We start from the raw sequence: 25,092 nt of genomic DNA on the forward strand, positions 1-25,092 counted from the left end.
ACACAAGCTCACACGCAAATATGCACTCAAGCACACGCACGTAAACACACACACACACAAACAGTTAAGCGCGCAAATACAGTTAAGCGCGCACACACATGCATGCACACACAAGCACGCAGACACAAACGCACGCACCCACCCACACTTAAAGCTCAAACATACTCGGGCGGAACCCACGCACAACGGACTCAGGGCGGACTGTCTGCTCTCCTCAGAGCTTACATACTTGGGCGCACCGTCACGTAGTATTTTCCATTAAAATCCTACATGTTCCATGTTTTGTGTGACACCAACTACGCGGAGAAGTCCTTGCAGTTATAAAAACTGAGCTTTGCATTTAATTGGCCAGGCGGACTACGTTTTGTGGGCAAGCATGTAGCCACACACAAGCACGAACGCACACACACTACGCACACAGAAGCACTCACGCAAGCGCTCATACATACACTCAAGCACAAATGTAAACACAAGCATGACTGAATGCGTACACATTCAAGCATGCACACATATTCAAGCATGCACACACTCAAGCACGAAAATAAACAAGTATGGCCGTACGCACGCACACACGCTTTGATCTCAGGAGGCTATTTGTGTGTCATGGCTCTGGACAGTCTTGTGTAAGACGCTTGTTTGTTTGCCCTCCTTTTAAAGACAATCCTTGTTTTCAATTTCACATAATTTAATATAATGAATAAAAAGGCCTGATTAAAAAAAAAAAAATCAGTAAACAAACACTAATACAACAGGCCTTGATTTCCTCTATGGGGACATGTTGAATGTCAATGAGAAAAGTCCCACAACAACAGAGAGAAGAAGTCCCGCCTCCAAAGGGTCAAACCTGCTCACAAGGACCAGGGGCCGCTGCCACACAAACCTACAGCCTAATGTCCCCCAAAGAACGTCTGCGCTCCACCGTCACCAACCATCCCACATGGAGCGAGGCTTCATATGAATGTGACAATTAAGAGTCAAAATACAAGTTAAAAGTCTCCCTCTCGCCTCCTCCAGGAGTCACATATCGCACGTAACCATGGTGACGTCCTTTGCAGCGACGCAGGAGTGGCTCATTAGCATAGCGCTGTAATCAGGGTAGAGTTGCTTTAGGTGAGACATCAAAAGGTTGAGTCGGACGACGCAGACGACGACGGAGATAAATCAGCGCTGGGATCGGGAACACCTCTCAGCCTGTTCCCGCTGCGCCGCAGTGACCTACTTAGTGTGATTTGATTCTTCAGAGAACGTCTGCAGGAGTTTCCAAAGCCGTGGAAATCACTCTTCAAAGCTCTCTCTCTATACATATATATATATATACGCTCTGTGCTTACATAAGTGAGCAGCTCTATTTACGTCTCTATTTTAAACACTGCTGATATTCAGGAGTCATCCAGTTCAAAACACACACCGACTTCCTCTTTTCTCAGGAAGTTCACATGTGCGCAATAAACAATGAGCCGGTAAAACATTACGAAACATGAGTGATTCCGTCTAAAGAGGGAAGTGAAACGCCCTTAAATCAACAGAAATGAGAAGGAATGCAGCCCAGGGCGTGTCCGCCTGTTTGATGTGTGAGTGTTAGTGCACAGAGCTCAGCCACACACAGCAGCTCCCAGCACAAGATGAGCTGAGTTTAGGCTTGAGTGTACATGTTCAGTACTGGGTCGTTTCTTGCAATGGTTCCAAAACAAACACCATCTTACCAGGAGTTAACTGTGCATAGCAGCTAGCATCTGTCTATTTAAACAATCAGGTCAGCTATCAAAGCATTCACATAAAAACATAGCTAATGTGATGCTTAGTTAGCATGTTGCTAAATGTAGTAATATGCAAGACTTTTAAAGTGTTAGTAAACAAAGATTTATTTAATTATTATTATTATATTTATTTATATTATTTTAAAACTTTTTGGTACTGTTTTTGATTTACAAACACACCAAGTCTTGAATATTGTGATGGTTTTGATAGTTCAACCTAAAATTCATGTTAATTGCAAATGTGCGTGGCCGCTAAAAGTAAACGCACGAAATGACATACACAATATGATGACTACAAAAATTCACAAAAAATAGAAAAACACACAAAACAACAAGAACACAAAAATGAGAATATACTAAACACCAAAAATACACAAATTGAGAAAAAAATAAACAAAACAACACTCAAAACGACAATAAAAAAAATACTAAACACAAAACAATAAAAACAAGAACATATACAAAATAACACCAAAAACACACAAAACAACAAAAACACACCAAAACTGCGTATAATATATGAATTGACTTCAAAAACTCACAAAATGACAAAAAAAAAAAAAAGGCACCAAAACACAAAACAATACAAACAAATGTTGCAGTTTGTGTTCTGCAACAAAAACACACAAAAGCATTATAAACCTGAAAAAAATGAGAGAATACGTAAAACAACAGTAAAAACAAACGAAAAAACTAAAACTAAAATTTAAATATAACTTTCATATTCGTCATTATTTTGTTTGTCGACGTTGTTTCTCAGTGTGTGAACCTCAGACCAGATAATCAACATTTTGATGTTTAAAGTTCTCTGACTAACATGGACAGAAGCTGCTGTGTGCAGTTTGCCCTTGGTAAGAATCTCATGGAGGTTAATGTCCACTCGCCAGGTTATTTACGTATTTCTCAGGGTTTCTCTAGGGTGTGGTGTTGAAGTGTACAGTTGTGTAGTTTGTGAGGCAGTGGGGGGGGGACGTTGGTTCGTACCTCGTTGCCGTACATCATGAGGTGGTGGGTGGTGATGAGGGCTTTGAACACCACCACCCAGCTGGAGTTGGCCGTGCGCTCAAACAGCGTGTCGGCCAGCTGGGGAATATTCACGTTCATCTCGTTGGTGCAGTGGATCAGATCTGAGAAAAAACACAAGAGGTCAAAGATCAAACACTCGGCAAAACAACACCAGGAACCGGAGATAACAAAGAAAGCAGAACTTCCACACATTTCCTCTTTTTTTCTTCCCACTTTCACGCAGAAGAACTTCCTTCCTCTTACAATTTACCAAACAATGACATATTTCCATCACATTCAAGTTATAGAATATAGCTATAGAAGGCTTACTGTGCTACACACTGCCACCTACTGGCACGGAGGACTTCAACAACTTCCCTGTATATCAGTAGTTATTTTGTCATTTATTTAATTTATATTTTGAGATTAATCTATTATTAACATTTACCTTTCCATTTCTTAATGTATTAATTTATTGCACTTTTTTATATCATTTATTGAGATATTCATTTAATTATTGACATTAACACGAAGGTTACTGTAGCGTTCCTTAGAGATACCGGCAACTCAATTCCACCTAATTATAATAAATATTGCAGATATCTACAAGGCCATTCTTCTCATCCATCTGGCAAAGACGTTTCTGGCTATATGCAGACCAATGACAACTGTAGACTGAGCTCTACTATAGGTAAAATGTTTAGATTTAAAGGGAAGTTTGTCACGACTGTAGCCCAGTTATAAGTTAAAGTTTAACAGATTTTGGCAGTTTGTGAACCCATCATCACCTCTAAGAAGATCTTAGAGAAACTCACAACATTAGCATTGGTTACATTATTATGATAGTCAACACACATTTCACAAAATATATGACAAAAAAGCAAGATAATTTGCATTTTTTAAAATTAAACAAAAAGTGCAGTTTGAAAAAGAAAAAAATATGTTAGAAGTACTACTACTCTCTCAGAATATAAAAAAAAATCAGCGATATATCCTATCTAGGTGGAGCTGTATTACTATACCCAATTTCAGTTTCCTATGTGGTGCAATTTTTGAGTTGTTGTGCTTTACAAGAAAAATACCAATCAAGAAGAAAAATGGAAGAGTTTTATTTTTTTCCCGATAAGGCAAATAATGATGGTATATTAAAGAGCAGCATGAAAGGTCAAGAAGAGTCAAGCCAAAATAAGAAAGGACAAGACCAGAGACAAATACAAAGAAAGGGGAAAGAATAAGAAAACATATGATAAAACAAGCAAGAAAAGATGATACAGGATGAAACAAGAAAGGACAAGACAAGATGAAACAAGACGAAACGAGAAAAGACGAAGCAAAAATGGACAAGACAAGACAAAACAACAAAGCACAAGAAAATATGAAACAAGGCGGAATAAATAGGGAAGAGACAAGAAGAAAGAAGGCTAAATAAAGAGGGAAAAGAAAAGCCAAAACAAGAAAAGACGAGACAATTAAGACAGAATGAGAAAGGATGAGACAAATAAGACGTAACGAGAAAGGACAAGACAAGATGAAACGAGACAAAATAAATAGGGAAAAAACTAGACGAAACTAGACTGGACGAGAAAAGAAAACAAGAAAGGACGATAATATTAACACGAAAGGAGAAGACTATTGAGACAAAATGAGAAAGGACAAGACAAGACGACACAAGACAAATAAGGAAGAGATAAGACAAAACAAGAATGGATGAGAAAAGAAAAAAGAAAGGATGAGACGAGACAAAACAAGAAAGGATGAGACAAATAAGACAAAATGAAAACGGACAAGAAAAGATGAAACAAGAATAAATAAATAGGGAAGAGACTAGCCACAACAAGAATGGACGAGAAAAGACAAAACAAGAAAGAACGAGACAACATAAGAAAGGACGGGGCAAGACGAAACAAGACAAAATAAATAGGGAAAAGACTAGTAACAAAATTAACTTGCTGGAATTACTACACGGAAGTCAAGGTCACATCAAAGCGGTCAGCAGACGCCTCTGGAGAAGACTGGCAGTTGACAGTCAAACAACATGTCAGGTGATCAATATAAATTTCCTGAAAAAAAAGTTCTCTGAATAAACAAAATCATAACATATTATTTAAAAAGAAGACAAAATGAACTCGCTGAAATTACATTTGGACATATTTAGTGAGTTTAAAATGACGACATCGGTCGATGAATCAGAAACTGAAACGTCCCAGATTTGTGAACGCATCAGACTGATGATTGAGTCATTTCGCTGAGTATGTTCCTGTTTATCGCCGCTAATGAAACCCTCTTAACCTGACGATGCCTATCAGCATCGACCGACGTGTTTATTTCTGCTGGCTATTTCCATCTGTCCATCAATCCCGGTTTATCTAAAGCGGAGCTCATGTTTTTTCATTAGAGTCTGTAAAGAGAGAGAGTGAGAAAAAAACCAAAGAGGAGGAGGACTGATTGGGTCTCTAGGGATCGCATGCCACGGAAAATGTAAAGAGGGTGCATGTGCTGACTAGGGAAGTAGGGACGGTTTCAAATATGTGGGAAAGGTAAAGAGAGGGAGATGAAAGAGTCCCACACACAGACGAGATGGACAAATAAAGAGATAATGACACATGAGAGTCTCTTCATGCAGACAATTTGCAACGATCCACACTCCTTCCTTCCCTTACTGGGAAACACAAGACTGGGGGATGGGTGGTCCCCACTTCTCATCCACACACAATCTACATGATGAAAAGTCTTCAGAAATTCACAAAGCAGCTCACACTGTGAACCAAATAGTGTGTACTGGCCTTATTCTTATTCCTATCACAGCAGAAATGGAACGTAGTGATAGCACAAGCAGCCGATAGTGAGTCTTACTGATGATGCTAAGACTTAACAGCCAGTGTTCCACCTTAAACAGATCATAAGAAATGTTTAAAGTGTGACAGGAACACATACTGTAACTACCCTGTGACTAATCAGCAATGTCAACCTTATTGTTTACACATCATGTGACCAGTGTAAAAGTATTCTAATTATTCTTTAATGGTGGAACTATGGTAAGTACTCTGTGGGAGAAAAGGTCCAACGAGACAGGACAAGGCAAGTCAACAAAGGACAAAACAAAAAACAAATACAGAGAAAGAGGAAAGAATAAGAAAGCATGAGATAAGGCAATTCAAGAAAGGATGATACAAAAAGAAACAAGAAAGGACAAGATAAATAGGGAAGACACTAGGTGAAACAAGAATGGGCGAGACAATTAAGAAAAAACAAGAAAGAGATATTTAAGACAAAATAAGAGAGGACGAGACAATTAAGACGAAACAAGAAGGACAAGACAAGATGAAAGAAGACAAAATAAATAGGGAAGAGAAAAGACGAAACAAGAATGAACGGGACAATCAAGACAAAACAAGAAAGGACAAGAGAAGACAAAACAAGTAGGGACAAGACGATTATGACTAAACAAGAGGAAAAGACAGTCAAGATTAAACTAGAAAGGACTAGACAAATAAGACTTTACAGATGAGTGTCAGGTGGATTATTTGCTTTTAAAGGATCAAAATAAAGTGAGTGTGATGCTTAAGCTAGGCACACTTTAAGGAGCTGATTGGTGGGTAAATGTGATCTCATGGCCAACAGTGGCCGCCTCTGTTCCTGCTAATGTGAGCTCCATTGTTGCTGGTCAGCTGCTGACCTCTGGGTATGACCTTTGATTGAACCAGCCGCACACTTCCCGGTACAGATAGTGAAAGCCTCTGATAGGAGTCGACAAGCGGCTTCAGGGAAGCAACAGGAGGCCTATCGGTATTCTCCAGCACAGGGGATTTCATCTATAAGAAGGTGATACGGAAAAAGGCAGTTACCAGGAAACCTTTTGAGTTCTCGCACTTTGCCAAATGTTCATAATCGAACACATTTAGGGTTAAAACAGATGCAAGAAACTCAAAGGAAAATGGATGCCTGTTGTGGGTGATGCATTGAGAACTTCCAGGAATTCTTCCTATTTTTGGGCTTTGTGGATATATGGTTACTTCAAAGAAATTAGGGCGCAAAACAACAAAATGCCTCCAAGAAATGTCCATCAAAATTACACAAAGCGGCACCGAAAAATCAAGCTGTTAGAAAGTTATCCTAAACTCTCTTTTCCCCTCACTTGGAACTACGCTGTAAAATGACAATGTTTGAAAGAAATATGACACGATTGCTGCACAGACTGTCAGAAAAAGGCATGGAGGAGTCATTTAACGTCATTTCAAAGGGAACAGATATCTCGTTTGGTAGAAATATTTCTTTGTATTTCTTTCAAAAGTTAAAGGAAAAGATGAACTTTTTCTGGGTTATTTTATTCTTGATTGTTTGGAAGAAAGTTCTTATCAATGCTTAAATAATTCATTAGGATTGGACAAAAAACCCCAAACCAACCACCCTAAAATGCAGAGAATGTCTGGTATTTTGCAACTATACACGTGTTGCATGCATGACGAGGTTCAATCGCTCCACATTTCAGTGGCTTTGGAGACCCCAGAGGGAAGCTCAGGTTCACATAGTTTGGATTCTTCATGGAAAGCTACGCCGAAGATGTTTCTGGATGAATCGGCAGAGGAGAGCTGAGCGTTGGGGTCAGGGGGTCAAAGCCCTCTGTTGAATGAGTTTTCAGATGGGAAACAGCTGATAATGGCTGAGCTTGTTGAACAAAACGCCATGTCAGGACGTCTAGGGAATTCTAGGAAGTCTATGAAGTCCCTGGAAGGCTGAACCCTGAAGTCAAAGGTTACGTCATAGCAGCGGGAGGTCTGACACAGCTATTCCGTACAGTTATTTCCAGAACACGGTTGTGGCTTGAGGGCAGTGAACGTCCCAGGCTGAAACCCTTTTAGCTTTAAGGAACCGCTAAAAAGTCAAACCAGTCAATCTCTGCTGACTCATTAGGTTTCCTTAAGAAACAAACAAATGTGTTTGCTTTTTGTTTTTAAAGAAACTCAAAGAAAAATTGACGCCTGTTGCAAATGATGAATGGAGAACTTCCAAAAGTTCTTTGGATTTCTTGGGCTCTGGATAGTTGGTTGCTTCACAAGCAAAGCTGGCAAAATCTGGAGGTTCTTCCAACTAATGTAGAAAGGTTTCACACACTTTTCATACTTTTTGAATTTTAGTGGCTCCCTATTTGGATATAACTACAAAAAACAATAAAGGTCCCCCAAATCATACTACAAAGGCATTTTAAGGATTAATGATGTTAAATCTCATAAATATTGTAATTTTCTTTGCTTCACAACTGGAAACAGTAGCTGCTCAAATTTAGCCAAATCTCACAAGATTTTGTAGCGCAAGATTATGCACAATAAAAGTGTGTATCTACATCTTCCAAACACATTTATCTACCCATTTATTTAGAAAATATGGTGAAAACATGGCATAATATTCTCCAAAAACATGTAGGTGAGGGTATGCTATGTTCCATATTTTAGAACGCTTTCTGTTTCAGGAAATACTTCTGTGATTTCCGTCTTTTTTCCATAATTACAAAATATCTGAGGCCTTTGTAAACCATGTCAAAATAGTAGAAATACTTTGTGAGGCCACAAGTTTATGGTACTCTGAATAAACTGAACCCCAAAAAAGTTAAGAATCAGAATCAGATTCAGAAGTTCCTTAATTTAAACCGTCTAATCTCTGTCCAGATCATCGTTCATTGTTGTCCCTCTGAAAGCCAAAGAGTCTTTGGGACTCTAAGGACGCCTTCACACAATATCAGAGCAAACAAATCCTAGGATTTGTTTGCTCTAGGATTTGTTTCCCACCGACAGACCAGAGAGCGGCTAAAACTCTCTCGGATCCTATGATAGTCCGCTTCGTTTGGGCGGTGTGAACAGAAACAAAGTCTAGAGCAGATCAAACAGGCAAATTCTAGAGCGACTGTTTCTGCTGGTCTTGGAGTGTTTCCAATCAAAGTGTAGAGCGGTTAGGAGCGTTGTGAACGCAAATGCGGACTAAAAATAGGAAGTATCTGCGATGACAGAGTGCACGGCATTGTGGGTGGTCATAAGAACCAATGACGGCGCAAAAGTGGGCTTTAAAACCACCGAAGTCAACTTGTTGCTGCTTCATAGTTGAATGTTGTGAAAGAACAAACGGAGAAGGAAGAAGTTTCGCTTTGACCCATAGTCGAGAGACTTTTCTTCAGGTTTCTGTTTCTCTGCCTAGAGAAGTCTCAACTCAAGTAACAACGCCTCAACTGGTGAGCTCGTGGAACTGCACCAGAGGTTTTTTGGAGCAGATAGTTGCGCTCTGAACACAAACTCAGCAAAAACCAAGGACCGAGTCGACGACTAAACCGGTGTGAAAGCACCCTAATTTTCAGTGAAATTACATTCTGAAACAGAAAGCAATCTGCACCTGGGTTTTCCCCCTCAAATTGTGGGACAATATCACGCATTTACTCGCTATTCATACTCGGAAAACAAATGACTGGAGGAAGTAAAAGTAATCTCGCATGAATTCAGCATCACCCTCCCAGTTTCCCTAAAAACAGCAGTTAACCCTTTTAATCATGTTTGGTATAATTTATGGAAGTTTAATAGCTAGTAAACTCCTCCAAAGAGGGAAAGATGATGAAACTGAAAGAAACAAATGTGTAAATTGACACAGAAACAGGTAAATGCTGAAGTAGAACTGAAGACATTTTAAAATGGGAAATCAGAGTTCCTTTTCAAGTTAAGGTTAGGCCTATTTTTGCCAATGGCGTGGCACGTCTCCCGCTGCTTATCACTGCTCATATGTGATTAATCGCAATAATTAGCAACAAGATGGAACCACAGACATCATTAATATAATCATTGTGGGGACAGTAATAAGGTGAAGTAACATCGTTTCAGAGCGGAGGTGTTCATGATGGTGCAATGATGGCAGACGGTGCACAGATGAAAAGCCAGACTGAACACAGCCCCAATCTGTTCAAGATTAACACTCGGGTCATATCAGCACCTTCCAGGTAATCCCTCCTCGTCCCCGTCTGTCTTTGTGCTGCTAAAGGTTTGTCTTAAAAAGAGGATTCCCCGTCATTCCTTCCTTCCTTTCTTTCTCTGAGAAATCCTCCCAATAGGATGAAGAGGAGGAAGAATTGTTCAGAGTTGTGTAAGCCGGCTAAATTTAAACCCTCTCTCTTTTTTGCTTTTGTCCTGATAATCGCATGAAACCAGCTTCCACTATGAAAACATCAAGTATTAGAAACTGTAGCTGAAGATGGTTAAACACAGACATGAACATTGAAGAACAGTCATGTGGAGACAGGGTCATCTCTAAGGGGGAATAAAGGGAAGAGATTTTTGGGGTCCATCCATAAAGTCAGTAAAATGATGGTCTATTGTTCTATGAATCTGTGATAACCACATTTATTTATTTATCTGAATAATATCCACTGTTATCCAGGACGTTTAGTATTATTTTATGCCGTAGTATATAGTCATCTTAAAGATGTAAATCCTTTTTTTTTTTTTTTTTTTTTAAATCAAAAATAAAACTGATTAAAACTGACCAAATAGTGGAAAAGGTGGTGAAATGGGATTTTAAAAACCACAGAAATTGGTTAAAAGTTGCATATTAGAGTGGCCAAAAATGGACAGAAAAAGTGGTAAAAAGGGTTCAAAGTGTCAATATTGGCTTAAAAGTGGCAGAAATGAAAGGATGGAGTAATGCCATTTAAAAAGTAGGAACAAATAGTTTAAACTGGCGAACAATGAACAACAAATCATGAATGTGGTTAAATAGGCAAAAATAAACATGAAATATGTTGAAAAGTGAAAAATGGTGCAACATTAGGTGGAAAAGTGGTGGAAAGGATTTATAAGTGCCAAAAATGTATTGAAAGAAGAACAAAAGTACAGAAAATGCATTGATGTCATTGAGAAGTGGCAGAAACGAGAATAATGTAGCAAAAATAAATTCAAAGGAGCAAAAATATGGCAAGAAAAAGTGATGAACATAAGTTAAAATATGGCATGTTTGGTGTAGTTGCAGAAAAGCAAAAATGGGCTCGAATTGTAAGCATTGTAAAGGCATCTGGCGACCCCTCCCAGTGTCTCGAGGGTCCTGACCCCAAGGTTGAGAACCTCTGGGTTAGGGTGACCATACGTCCGGATTTACCCCAGGGACCTTGAACGCGTCTCAGGAACACGTTAGTTTAAAATACCGTAACTCTGCTAATATTTGCTCTATCTGAGAAAACGTCGAGTACTTTTTGAGTACGACGAGGTCGGCCCAAGTTTCACCCTAAGGCTGGTGTATTTTCAGGTTCTGTTTTTCCACTTAAAGACTTCAACGGATGTTTTCTCCTGGAGACAAAGCTTTTTTCTGCCCTCCGACTGTGTTTTCTTTGGGGAATTCAGGATATTAAAGAAGTTAAGGGAAAAGGTGCGCAGACAGAGAGAAGTGCAGACACGCAGGTAGACCAATAACACGAGGCTCCGGAGAGAAAGAGAGGAAGCTAAAAATAAACACACATCAAGCACTGAATGTTCCACAACACACACACGCAGCCTCGCAAAACCACAAACTCATTCAGTGTGTGTGTGTGTTTGTGTCACTTATGTGCAGTTCATGGGAAACGAGGAGTTCCCCTGAAGGAGAAAACTTACTTCCTGGTATTGTCGTCACGTCGTCACCTCAGGTGTGAAATAAACACGACGGCCACGAAAAAACGCATCTACTTTATTTTCTTAGGGCCAAAAAAACAGAAACTACAGAATTCACTTCAAACTCAAACAGAATTGGCAATATTGTTAAATTATTATTTTCTTTTTTTGAATGATGTGGCATAATATAAGTGCTATAAGCATTTACAAGCAAAATTTCCCCATAAACAGGTGGACAAATGGTAGGAAATGGACAAATATTCCTATGAAATCTCAATAATATTATTTTTGTTGATCATATTTTGTACACTTCATAAATTTTCCATTTACAAAATTGTTATCTATTTATTTACCTATTTTTTATGTAATTTTTTGTAAATGTTATTTATTTAATCAGTCAGGTTTCTATTCATTGACTTTAATATAAAATATTGACATTAAAATTAGGGAAAAGGCAATAAAGAAAGTTTTAAATAAATTTTCTTTTAAAAAAAAACAATTTCACATTATGTGATGTGAATATAAGCAATATATGAGCCTTTATATGCAAATTTTCCCCATAAGCAGATGGACAAATGGTAGGAAATGGACAAATATTCTTGTGAAATCTCAATATTATCATTTTTGACTTTTCCTCAATTTCCCATTTACAACATTTTTTTTTATTTATTTTCCTCATTTATTTTTGGTCACTTTCTTCAACATATTTTAGTTTTAGTTTATTTATTTAATCATTATTACTATTTTTTAGTCAATCAGGGTTTTTTTTTTTACTTCAACATAAAATATTGTCATTAAAATGAGAAAAAGGACAATAAAGGCAGTTTTACAGCACGGTGAAATATGTGATGTGAATATAAGCAATATATGAGCATTTATAAGCAATTTTTCCCTGTAAACAGGCAGGTAAAGAGTAGAAAATGACTACTATTAATCATATTTTGGACAGATGATTTATTCTCCATTTACAACATTTTTATTAATTTTATTTTCCTCATTATTTTTTTTCCAGTGTATATTAGTTTGTTTTATTATTATTTTTTTTTTATATATATTTTTTTAGTCAGTAAGATTTTTATTCATTTATTTATTTACTTTTAAATATTTTCATATATACTACTATATTTTATTCATTATTATATATTTATTTATTTTATTACACGACTCCAGTCTGCTATTTAACATTTTATTTTTATTGTATACTGAAAATATGTCTGAGTGATCCTAAACATGCAGGACTGCAGACCTCAAGGACTTCACACAGATTTGGGAAATGGTTTGACTTTAAAAATGTGTCTGAGACTCGTCTATTTTCTGCTTATTTGTTTTTATCACAACACATCCACAGTGGTTTACAGAACGCTAACATCACTTTCCATCACATGTAAAAATTTATTTAAAAAAAATAGGAAAACATGTCAGAAAAAACACTTAGAAAATAAGAATGTAATATTTAAAACATTAATTATTTACATTAAAATGAGAAAAAGGCAATAAAGGCAGTCCTAAAGTGCGGTGAAAGGCGTCTGCGACACTCATTAAATGTTATTTAAGCGTGTATTAGTGCAGAATAATTAATGAGTAATAAAACCTCTGCAGTAATTTAGTGCTGCGTGAGAACCCACAGTGTTGGATCGTCAATATTACAGTCATTCAGGTCACTTTTAATGCATCCCATAATGTAACAACAGCCGAGAACAGATGAAGGAATTAAAACCACTAACGCAATAATAACTACGAGTGTGTAATATGAGCTAATAACATTTAACAGAAATCAAACTAATATCTGTACACAACGACAATACTTTTTAAAAATGAAACTCAGTCAGTATTAAGTTACAGGTTGCAAAGTGTGTATCTATGACAACCGTCATAGGCATTAGATACACACGAAATGTACAATTAAACTGCAAGAAAATGTAAAGAGAAAAGAGCCGTTAATCTTTAACATTGTGTTGTCTGCAAACTTAAAGTAACAACTTGACTAATGTGGTTAGAAACAGGAAGTTCAGTGTGTTGCACCTATTTAAGCTGCAGTGCTAGCAACATCATTGGTTTCACGCTCAACAAAATAAAAGTTCATTTCACTTAATAATTATTATTTATTTAAAGAAAAAAAAAACATATGGTTTTTAATTGTCAAACATTTTAAATAGTTTGTGTTTTTAAATAGAATTCTATATGAAGATAAATGACAAGGAGCTTAACTCTGATGACAGCGACAAAACATTTAAAACACACAAATAAAGTTGATTGATTGATTTATTGATAAAACCTTTAGAATTAAAAACTTGACGTTGTTTACATAACCCCGGTTCTATGAGTAATATGAGTGAGATGTCTCACTATGGGATGCACAACCTCCTGCATTGCATGCTGTTTTACATCAAAAAACTCTTAAAATCCTAAAAAAAAAAAAATTTATAAAAAAAAACTTAAACACTTTTTTTTTTAGATTAAAAAAAAAAAAGTTAAATTAAAGAACTGCAAACACTTTTTCTAAAATTCCAAACAAACAACACAAAAAAACTGCAAAATACATTTTTTTTTTTTTTTTTTTAAGAGAACAGCATAGAAACTACTGCGGTGACTTTATAAAAAGAAAGTGAATGAGATCACACACACACAAACGCACACACAAACACGCACAAAAACACACACACACCCCTCCAGGCTGTGTTGAAACAGACGTACAGTCGGCACTGAGACGTGTTCCTGCCCCTCAGTCTAAACTGGGCCTATCTCTGCTGTGCAGTCAGGGAGGAGTTGTCCTCACTGAGTTTAGATTAGCATTACACACACACACACACACACACACACACACACACACCCACACAATTGCTTCAGTCAGCGGCTACACCCAGCAGCAGCAGGTCTATCAGGACTGAGATCAACGCTCCACAAATGGGAGGAAATAAGGCTTTTGCTATCCTTAAAAGTCCAGTTTACTCAACTCGACAAATGCTTTATTTCTCTTCTGACTTTCAGTGGGAGGCCATAAATCCCTCTGTGTGTGTGTGTGTGTGTGTGTGTATGTATGTGTGCGTGTGTTTGTGCTCTGTGTAATGAGAGAGCGGCTGAGCAAAGAATAGACAAGGACGGACAGAGTGCAAGCCTGACGGAGAAGGTCACACCGTGGGAGGAAACAACACATGCATCGATTCCTTACGGCTGAGATTCAAAGCTTCGGACCAAACACAATAAGTCATTTAATGCCTCACTGCACTCAAGGCCGAAGAGTGAAAAATACAAACATTCACGTAGAAACAAAAAACACAACAGTCGGCTAAAGATAGCTTGGATCCCAACACTGTTTCGATGTCAACACAGAAACCAGTAACTCTTTGGAAAGAAGCCAGAAAGTTGATCAAGCACAAAGCAAAGGTTACTGTGAGACACTCTAAACATACAAAAAGCGCTTAAGCTAATGATATCTACCAAATAAGCTGAATCAGCCTAATGAAAAAAAAAAACAATAAACAAACTGTTTGGATATAGTCTTAATCTAATTTTAGTAAGACCAAGACCAAAAACAAGATGAAAGATGAGACAAAACCTTACAAGACTAGATCAAGACAAAAAACAAGACAAGACTAAGACAAAACCAAGACCAAATTCAAGACCAAGACCAAAAACACCACCAAAGATGAGAAAAACTGGATTTAGATTAAGTTTTCACCAGTGTAAAGTCACTCAGAATTCTGTTTTTAGGGTTTGCGATCAATCTGAAATTCTTTTTTATGAAGCTCTTTTGGATATTGACTTACTCTAATTTTAGAAAGACTAAGACCAAAAACAAGACCAAAGATGAGAAAAAACCTTGCAAGAAAAGAAAGACCAAGAGAAAACCAAGAAGCAAGAAAAAAGATCAAGACACAACCAAAACCAAGACTAAAACCAAAGAGAAGACACAATAAAATGAAAAATGCAAGTATTCACATAGAAAAATAACATCGCCTCACAACAGTCAGCAAAAAGTCAGCTTTTCTACATAGTACAGAGGCCGATGTCAAAACGTTTCCTAGTCCTCCATGTTGCCAACTATTACAACAGAAACAAGTAACTCTTTGGAAAAAAGCCAGAAAGTAGATCTTGCACAAAATGTCAGAAGTTACTGTGATACATACTGTACGAGAAGCCCTGAAGCTAATAATATCTACCAAAAAAGCTAATTCAGCCTCGTAAAAAAAAAAAGACAAACTGTTTGGATTTAGTTCTCAGCTCTTACTTTTCTCAGTATTTAAGAAAAACATCCAGAAAACTAAACAATGTCCCGTCTGTCAATGGCTATCGTGAGAATTCTGATCCGTTTTTAGGGTTTGCCATCAATTGGAGATTCATTTTTGAAGATCTGTTAGACAGTCTTATTCTAATTTTAGTAAAGGGAAGAAGTCATGACAACACAGACTGTTATAACAGTTATTAGCTGACGAAATATTAGTTAAACTAAGAATTGAACAGAGGAAAGCTAGAAGAATGATAATATGGAACCAAAGACAAGATCAAAGACCAAAAACAATACAAAAAACAAGACAAGATCAAAGACCAAAAACAATACAAAAAAACAAGACAAGACCAAAGACGACACAAGACGCCTTGTGTTGTACAATTTTTCATATATACATTGGACCTGCTTTTGCCTCCAAATAAGAATAATTGAAACAAAGACGAGTCAAGACAAGACCAAATACAAGACCAAAGACGAGACAAGACCAAAAACAAAACCAAAGATGAGACAAATCCTTACCAGGAAAGACGAGAACAAGACCAAAGATGAAACGAGACTAAGACAAGACCAAGACCAAATACTAGACCAAAGATGAGAAAAAACCTTACAAGAAAAAACAAGACAAAACACGAGACGAAATTAAAAAACAAGACCAAAGATCAAGACACGAGCAAAAACAAGACAAACACAAAAACCACCACCTCGTCACAACAGTTGGCTAACATTAGCGTGGATCCCAAAGTCATTTCCACACCTGCCAAATGTTAAGCGCAGAGGTCAATATCAACACATTTCCTCCTCGATGTTGCCAAATGCTTTTGCCTCCCAATAATTACAAGACAAAGACCAAAGACGAGACTAGGCCGAGACCAAAGACAAAGACCAAAGACAAAAACAAGACCAAGACCAAGACCAAAGACCAAAGACAAAAACAAGACCAAGACCAAGACCAAAGAGGAGACAAGACACCTTGTGTACAGTTTGTCATATATACACTGGACCTGCTTTTGCCTCCCAATAAAAATATTTGAAACAAAGACGAGACAAGACAAAAACCAAAAACAAGACCGAAGATGACACAAGACCTTACAAGAAAAGACAAGGCCGAAACCAAAGACGAGGCAGACCAATACAAGACAACACCACGAACAAAAACAAAACCAAAGATGAGACAAAACCTTACGAAAAAAGACAAGAAAAGGCAAGATCAAAGATGAGACAAGACCAAAGATGACAAAGGACCTTACAAGAAAAGACAAGGCCAAGACAAGACCAAAGACCAAGAAAAAAGATCAACACATGACATGACCAAAAACAAGACTAAAACCAAAAACAAGACACAATAAGATGAGACAAGGTGAGAAAAGGTTTTCTGCTTCTATGGACAACACAATTTAATTTTTTTCTGCACAAATTATAAACCAACAGTGTTCAACCTGAAACCTCCTTCATATGAAGAGCTCTGGTAAATCCATCATTCTGTAGAGATGAAACCTCCCTGAAGTGCGTCAGTGTTTATTTTGCTTTTAGTCCTTGAACAATCATTGGTTTCTCACTTGAACTCTCTACTCTCTACGGGAGCCTGTGAAGGACACATTCAAGACAAAGGACTGAAGCGGAGAAAGAAACCAAACAAAACTGGAGCTGCTTCTGCATCACTTAGCACGAGCAGCCTCTTATGCCGTCTCCATTTACACCTTCATTAATGTCAAGGTGTGAGCGTTCACTGGTGGTAAGAGCTCTCCAACACTCCACCAGTGAAGCTGTTAAACATGAGACTTCTCTCGCCTCAGTCTGTGCAAGACTCTAATAAACCTTCACTTGCAGATTCTGCTAAATGCTAAATGTGCATGCAGTGACTCAACGGCTCGACGGCTCCTAGATCAGTTAAAACGTTCTTGGATTCATTTGCTCAGTTAGTCTGCCTCGTTTAGACGGTGTGAACATGCAAACAAAGTCTTAGAGCGGATCAAACGGGAGAATTCTAGGGCGATTGTTTCTGCTGGTCTCGGAGCATTTCCAATCACAATCTAGAGCAATTAGGTACGCTGTGAACGCAACCGCTTGAAGCGAACAGGAAGTATCAGAGATTACGTAGAGCGAACGGGATGGTGGGAGGAAGTCAGCGCTCAAACATAATTGGGTGAACCCCGCGCACAACGGACTCTGCGTGGACTTTCCGCTCTCCTCAGAGCTTAAATACTTGGGTGCACCACTGCGTAGTAGTTTCCATTAAAATCCTACATGTCCCATGATTCTTAGCGGTTCTCTGTAGTCCTTGTTCTCCTGGGACGTGTTTTAAAGGTGTTGCTACTGTCGTAGCTCGTCTACCAGTCTCTCCTCTAAGCTTGTGTTTATCTCTGTTTCACCAGGCGGTGAAATACGGGTCAGTGTTACATTTATTGCGGGTTGATACAATGTCAAACAGTGTTTTGTGTGACACCAACTACACAGAAAAGTCCAGGCGGTAGTAAAATCTGAGCTTTGCAGTTAATTGGCCTGGCGGACTCAATTTTGCAGGTGTTAGCCTGAGAATGTTTAAGCCTTAATGCTAATTATTTAGCACGTAATCACACTAAGGTTCAGTCACAGTCTTTAAACATGTTCACAATACCGACATACTTCTACTAAAAGCAACACTTCGCCACATTTCTTCTTCTTCCTGTTAAGCTGATCGACATGTGAGGTAGCTTAGTCTATGGATCTGGGTTGTTAGCCCTGGCCCTTTTCCTTTCTTTTGTTTCACATTTTTAGAATAAATCAAACTAGGGAAGGTTTTGAACATCAGATGTGACGAATGGTGAAAAAAAACCCAGAAAAAAAAAACACTCCGAACTTCTGTGAGTGAGTTAGCAGTAGTTGAGCTAGGTTGCTTTAGACCAACAAATCTCATCGCTATTGCTAGTTAGTTAGCATGTTAGCACACAGTGGCTAACATGCACACATTGATAATTTATCGCTAACAAAAACAGCAATTGTTTAGTAAATCATACGTTAACATTTTACTTTACCATAACTAAGTTTTTTTAATAAACAAATCTACAACTTTTCATCTTGACTTCTTTCACACTTCCTGTCAAATAGAATTTTTTTTTTACTCAATGTATATCCATGCTGTGTTATTGTTTTGTTTTTTAGCATCTTCATGAATTTGTGTTTACCTACTTTTCTTTTCTGTGATGATGGTACAATCGAGGTTATGATTATAATAATTTGAAACTAATGTGTACCTTGCGCTGGTTGTTGCTGACTCACATTCGTAGGGGGGGGTTAATTAAGGTGGACTTCGTGATGACGACTAAACGGTGTTAAATCTGTCACGACTGCACCAAACATACTCTCACAGCGCTGCCAGGAACACTCGCTCTCTCTAGTCTGGATGCAGATATCTCTCTGAGATTATTCCCAGCTTGATGTCAGACGGTCACAGCTGGTGGCGCTAAATGAGAGCAGAGCTACGGCAAACAATGGCTGTGCGCGCGAACGAGCCAAACAAGATGATTTCTATGTCTGACGGTCCAACAAACCACAAGCCAAAATAAAGCCTTGTTTTATACCTTTTAGCTGCGCTTTATATCACAGAAAAACTAAGAAATATCTAGTGAATACATTTGATTTGAGGTCAGGACACAGAATGTGACAATATAGATAGTTCCACTGTCCAACTGTCATGTTTTTATTCAGGATTATTAAATGTGAATAAAACACCATCACAGACACGTGGCTAGGCTAAGACCATTTGTCTTTCCTCTCATTACAACACAAGGACAAAAACTCTAGAAGGGATATATGCTAAACAGTCATCTGTCGTGCAAACACCACAAAGGAAAGTTGCTATTGGCTGTCCCTAAAAGTTGCTAGGTGACGTCATAGCCTAATTAGCATAATTGCTAATTTGCCTAATTAATGACTGCTGCAGCAATGAGGAAACACTTCATAGGAGGATGGCTGTGGGAGAGACAAAAGAGGCAGTGAGAAGTGTTACTGGCTGTCAGGTAAGTTGCTAACCGGTCGCTAAAATGCGCTATCACCTAGCCCTCGCTAAGTGGGGCTTTAAAAGAACAGCTGGAGAACTATGGCTCTGATGGTATTAGTTATGTCGGACGAGACGAGCGACTGCATAAGCTAAAACGTCTCATTTGTTGCTTTATAGAAAAAAAGTCGCAAGTGCCTGAAAAAAACACATCGTCATTCTCACTTCGCAATCGATAATCGATGCTCAATAATTGATTATTTAACCCTAGAACACAATCGCTAAAATTAGTAACACCATCACTAATGCTGGGTGACCCGATATAATATACCCAATAAAAAGTAATTACCAAAATATAACAATAAATTACAAATTACAGTTGTGTTCTTTTATTTTCAACTATGCCATGCGTAACAAAATAAAAAAAAAACTACCATGGGTGGAAAATATTAACCAAAGACGGGAAAAAAATGTTAAAAAAAAAGTAAAAATGATTAAAAAATAATAATAATAATAAATGAAACTGGAAACTCTGGTGAGTCCTTGGCACAACTCGTCCTTTCATTACCAAAAGTCTCCAAAAAACCAAACAGATAACGGTCCAAGTAAAACTGTCTACTTTAGACGTAAACTACAAAAGGTTTGTCCATTCCAAACAATGCACACAAGTGCGTTCGTTCATGATAAGCATCTTTGTTTGTTAACAGACATATAAAAAAAAGATCTGTTCCTGTCAGAGATGTAAAACAAAATACAAGCTAATCATCATTAGATTTCAGTTTAGCTAATCATCAGATTCCATTTGTAATAAGGCAGTTTGACTGTGAAAGAACAATGTGGGAATACTTAAAAGTTAGTGAGAGGCCTAAACCACAAAGCATACAGAGGAAGTAAAAAAAAAAAAAAAAAGGTTCACTTATTTCAAGTAAGTCGATAAACATCTGTGAGTTCACCACATGGTCACACACACAGAGTTAGTAGGAAACAGGAGTGAAACGACAACATGATCAACTCAACTGACAGGTACTCAAATCTGAGTATTTCTAATAATACTCTCACTCGTTCTGGGAAAAAGTTATACTGTGAAGCATGTTTGACATACAGCTGTTGTGTTTGGGTTAGCCTAGCATGTAGCAACACTGGCTCAGCAAGGTCACTTAAAATCAGATTTACGTGCCGTTTAACCCTGGAAAATGGGTGATTTAATGTCTAAAAAGTGCAACAAGCAGACCAATGTGTCAAATATTGCAACTAATCTTGCTCGAAATCTCGTGCTACGTAACCACACTGCTGCGTGGGCGGGGTTTCAGGTAAAGCTCGAGGGTGATTCGCCGGTTCGTGTTAATTTTGTCGACTAAAAATTTTTGGCAGCGTTTTTGTCGACTGCGTTTTTTTAAGCGACAATAACTCGACTACCACTAAATTTAAAAAAGTTAACAATGTTAACAAAAACTATACAATAATGTTTAGATTTTCTTTGACTAATAAAAAAAACAAACCATAATTTTGTCACATGCACTACGTAATCATACCTCTGCACGGGCGGGGTTTCGGGTAAAAAATTGAGAGTGATTCGCCGATTGCCATTAATTTTGTCGACTAAAAATTTTCGGTAGAGGTTTTTTTTAGGCGACAACAACTAGACTATGAATACATTTTTAAAAAAAAAACGTTTATGTATAAAAATGTTTATATTTTTGTCGACTAATAAAAACCAAAATTAAATTCATCACCTGGAACAAAATCCAATCAGAACTCATCAGGTGACTGTGTAGTCTTAAGTATTGATCACATCAACTCGGTCTGTGTGTATTTATAAACATTAATGTTATATATCAGGTTGATAAATGATAATTGATTATTTTTTTTTTTAAATGCATGAACTCTTGTGCTTTATATTTTAGTCGACTATATCTGTAACCGATGTAGTCGACTAAAATCGTGATGTCACTCAGTTGAGCAAGACCAGACTAACTGAAATTGTCCTCATGACTAAAACTTAATCAAAATTTGCTGACAAATTTAACACTAAAGGAAATATCTATATGACAATGAAATGAAAAAAGTAAATTCTGAAAAGGAAAATGGCAGGCCAAGTATGAAATTTACTTATTGACTTATTTTATCAGGGCGATGAAAATGATTGATAAATATGCAGTTTTTGGCTGATAAGTTAAGATTTCCATCCTTGGCAGCAGGAACAGGAGGAAGAGTAAATCCGCACCTGAGCAATTTGTTTTCCTTCAAAGGAATGTCCCGACATCACTCAATAGGAGCCTTTGATTCCCAAAATGTGAGTCGTTTCCTTCACCTTTACAAATACCTCCCGTCTGTGTGGAGTCGGCCACATTGACCACCTGCAGCCTGAGTGACACACACACACACACACGCTGCACTGGACGTCGCTCCCATGGCTCAGCAGCTCCTCCAAATAAATCAATGCTCTGCAGTGATCAGGCTTTTAAAAGTCTGACCAGGTTCACATAAAGAGCCCGAGACGACCAACGAGTCTTTGTTGTAGAACGTCAGCAGCACACGGGCCTCTACGCGGCTCATGGGACTCGCTGACACTATGGAGGTTGATTTTATGCCATATTTCTGCAGCAGCAGACACTTCTGTACAGTCGCTTGGCTTCTTAAGCTTCGCTGGAGTGCACAACTTGTCTTCTTAATTTGCCAGTGCCAAACTGGGCTTTAACGCACAAGTAACATTTCTGTTTGTTCGCACGTGATTTGTCTTAAATCCTGTAGAGGACTTTTGCACTCCAGCGCAGACTTTTGGCTTTCGCCCTCAAAGGCTTTCGGCTTTCGCCCGCAAAGGCTTTCGGCTTTCGTTAGCAAAGAGTTTTGGGCAAGGACTTTCGGCTTTCGTTCACAAAGACTTTCGGCTTTCGCCCGCAAAGGCTTTTGGCTTTCGCCCGCGAAGGCTTTCGCCCGCAAAGGCTTTCGGCTTTCGCCCGCAAAGGCTTTCGGCTTTCGTTAGCAAAGAGTTTTGGGCAAGGACTTTCGGCTTTCGTTCACAGAGACTTTCGGCTTTCGCCCGCAAAGGCTTTTGGCTTTCGCCCGCGAAGGCATTCGCCCGCAAAGACTTTCGGCTTTCGCCCGCAAAGACTTTCGGCTTTTGCTCTCAAAGACTTGCTTGCCGATGTATAATTCAGGCACAAATACAAAATCAATAAGTCAGCAGGAGCATGACTCAGATTTGAGATCTGGATGCTTCGTCAGAGGACGTCAAATGAATCAGACATAAAGGATCAAACAACACAGATAATCCTGGCTGCAGTGCGTTTGTCACGACTTGGAAACGAGCCTGACACACAGTTCTCCCTTTGTGAGCCACAGGTCTGAAAACAAACTTTGTTCTCGCACTCGCCTTGAAGTCTGCACAACAGGAAGCTGCTGCAAGACCTTTGTGACGAAGCCAAAGCAGCGACAGCGGCCAGAGTTCTCATCATTGCTGCTCTTTATCAATGCTCGCACCAGCAGCAGCAACACAAGGTTCAGCTTCTGCTGCAGCTCTGATGATCAGGGTTAAAGGAGTCAAACTGACACAACATTTAATCTTTTAAAAACAAAGTTAAGTCGTTATTGTGGTTTTATGTGCATGTGCAACTCTCAAGCAATGGTTGCCTAGACTACTATGCGTCTCTAGGAACTCAATTTTGGTGGTTTAAATGGAATATTAGGGACAAAAACTTTATTAATATAAATTAACTTTATTGACAACAAGAAAACTATTTCATTAAAATGAAAAACACAGAACGACAACAATAATACACTAATAACAAAAATCGCACAAAATTACAAGAAAACAAACAAAATTACAATTATATTACACTACAAACACCAAAAACACAACAGTACAAGTAAAATACTCAAAACGACAACAAAAATACGCTAAAAACAAGAAAAACACACAAAATTACAACAATACACAAAAAAAAAAAACTTTATCAATTTGAATAAACAGTATTGACAATAAAATCAAATAAAACGACAAGTTATTATGCAAAACGACAACCTAGGTGTACATGACAACACCAAATTGTCGTTTTAAGTATCATTAATTATTAAAATTCCGATTTTTACGCTTTATTAAAGGACAATAAATAGTATTTGCACTTTTTTCCTCTGAATATTGTTTTTTTTTTTTTTTTTAAATGTGTCAATAAACCAGTTTAAGTTTCAGCCCACTGGCGTAGGTTTCCGTCCTTACGACATCCACACTGGGAAACATCCATCTTACGTCAGTCGAGGGGAGTTTGCAGGTTCTCCCTGTGCGCGCTGATTGACGTCAGCAGCAGCAGCAGCAGCAGCTGGTGGTTGGTTTATTAACGCATGAGAAAAGCTGTGAGTGATGCAGTCCAACCGGCCCGGTGGACCGCAGGAATGCACGCGCACTGTCACTCACTCACACACGCGCGCGCGCACGCACGCACGCACACACACAGGTCTACTCACAGTCGAGGTGTTTCTTCTTCGGTCCGCTCACTTCGTGCGTGGTGGCTTTGCACACCGCTTTGCTGATCGCTGATCCGGTCATGCTGTGCTGAGCCGCAGCGATCCGATCCGTGATAGACTGACCCGACATGTCGATCCGATTAGCTTTTCAAAATAAAACCACCGACTTTGGCTGACTTCTTCTTTGTGTCGAAATTGCGCAAAAAAAAGAGAAAGAGAGAGAGAGGGGGGGGGGGATCCAAAGCAAGAGTTTGGCACTGATGAGTGTCTAGCTACCTAACGCACGCACGCACAGCGTCTCAGTGCGCGTGTTAACTAACGTTCCCAGTGCTGCACTGGAACCAGGAAAGAGTCCCGCTGTGGAACCTGGAGAGCCCTGTGGACATGCTGATGCTGCTCCGCACACACAGCACCACTACCACTACTTCTCTCTGACGCTGTCACTGCTGCTGGTGGCGCGCACCGTGCGTAAAAGAGCGCATCGTCCGCGTTCACACAGACAACCAGGAGGATTCCCAGCCGGGTTCAAATCGGTGCCGTGTCGGGTGTTTCCTCCTCCTCCTCCTCTGGTGTCCGGTTCTTCTTCACCGTCACCGGCCTGTCGGTCTACGGCTGTGCGCGGTGCGGTACGGTCCGGGGACGTCGCTGAAGGGGAAGTCTCTGCCCTGGTGCCGTTACGCACTGGCTGTGACTCGGAGCTGCTCTGCCGGACAAAATGGCAGCGTAAAAAAATCAGCTGATCTCACAACTGTGGTGCGTTCAGGGGCTCCGAGATAAGCTCGGAATCCACAGTGTCCTCTCAATGGTGTCGAATGTGTGGTGCGCGGGACAAACCCGGACGAACTGATACGTGATAAAAATGGATCTAAAGAAAGAAAGAAGAAAGAAAGAAAGAAAGAAAGAAAGAAAGAAAGAAAGAAAGAAAGAAAGAAAGAGACGTGACTAAGCCTGCGTCCGAATAGTCCCTCCTATCTCCTTTCCTATCCACTTTTCCTTAGCCCCGTGGATGAAGTCTCGGGGTTAAGGAAAGGTGTTAGGAGAAGAGTTAGGAAAAGG

At 38.8% G+C, this 25,092-nt stretch overlaps 1 protein-coding gene across 5 annotated transcripts in view; it reads right to left on the reverse strand.

Annotated features, from left to right (window-relative positions):
• Positions 1-24,767, reverse strand: part of LOC114480521 (phosphatidylinositol-binding clathrin assembly protein) — an 81,075-nt gene extending 56,308 nt beyond the window's left edge. For all 5 annotated transcript variants that reach the window (XM_028474740.1, XM_028474741.1, XM_028474738.1 and 2 more), the window contains exons 1-2: positions 24,037-24,767; positions 2,742-2,884 (exon numbers count right to left, since the gene is read on the reverse strand). In XM_028474740.1, coding sequence (XP_028330541.1) covers positions 2,742-2,884; positions 24,037-24,166 — 273 coding nt within the window. In that variant the 5' untranslated portion in view covers positions 24,167-24,767. The remainder of the gene's footprint in view (positions 1-2,741; positions 2,885-24,036) is intronic.
• Positions 24,768-25,092: the final 325 nt, after the last annotated feature.

This window comes from Gouania willdenowi, chromosome 18 (genome assembly GCF_900634775.1).
Source record: "Gouania willdenowi chromosome 18, fGouWil2.1, whole genome shotgun sequence".
In the NCBI taxonomy this organism is placed as follows: domain Eukaryota; kingdom Metazoa; phylum Chordata; class Actinopteri; order Blenniiformes; family Gobiesocidae; genus Gouania; species Gouania willdenowi.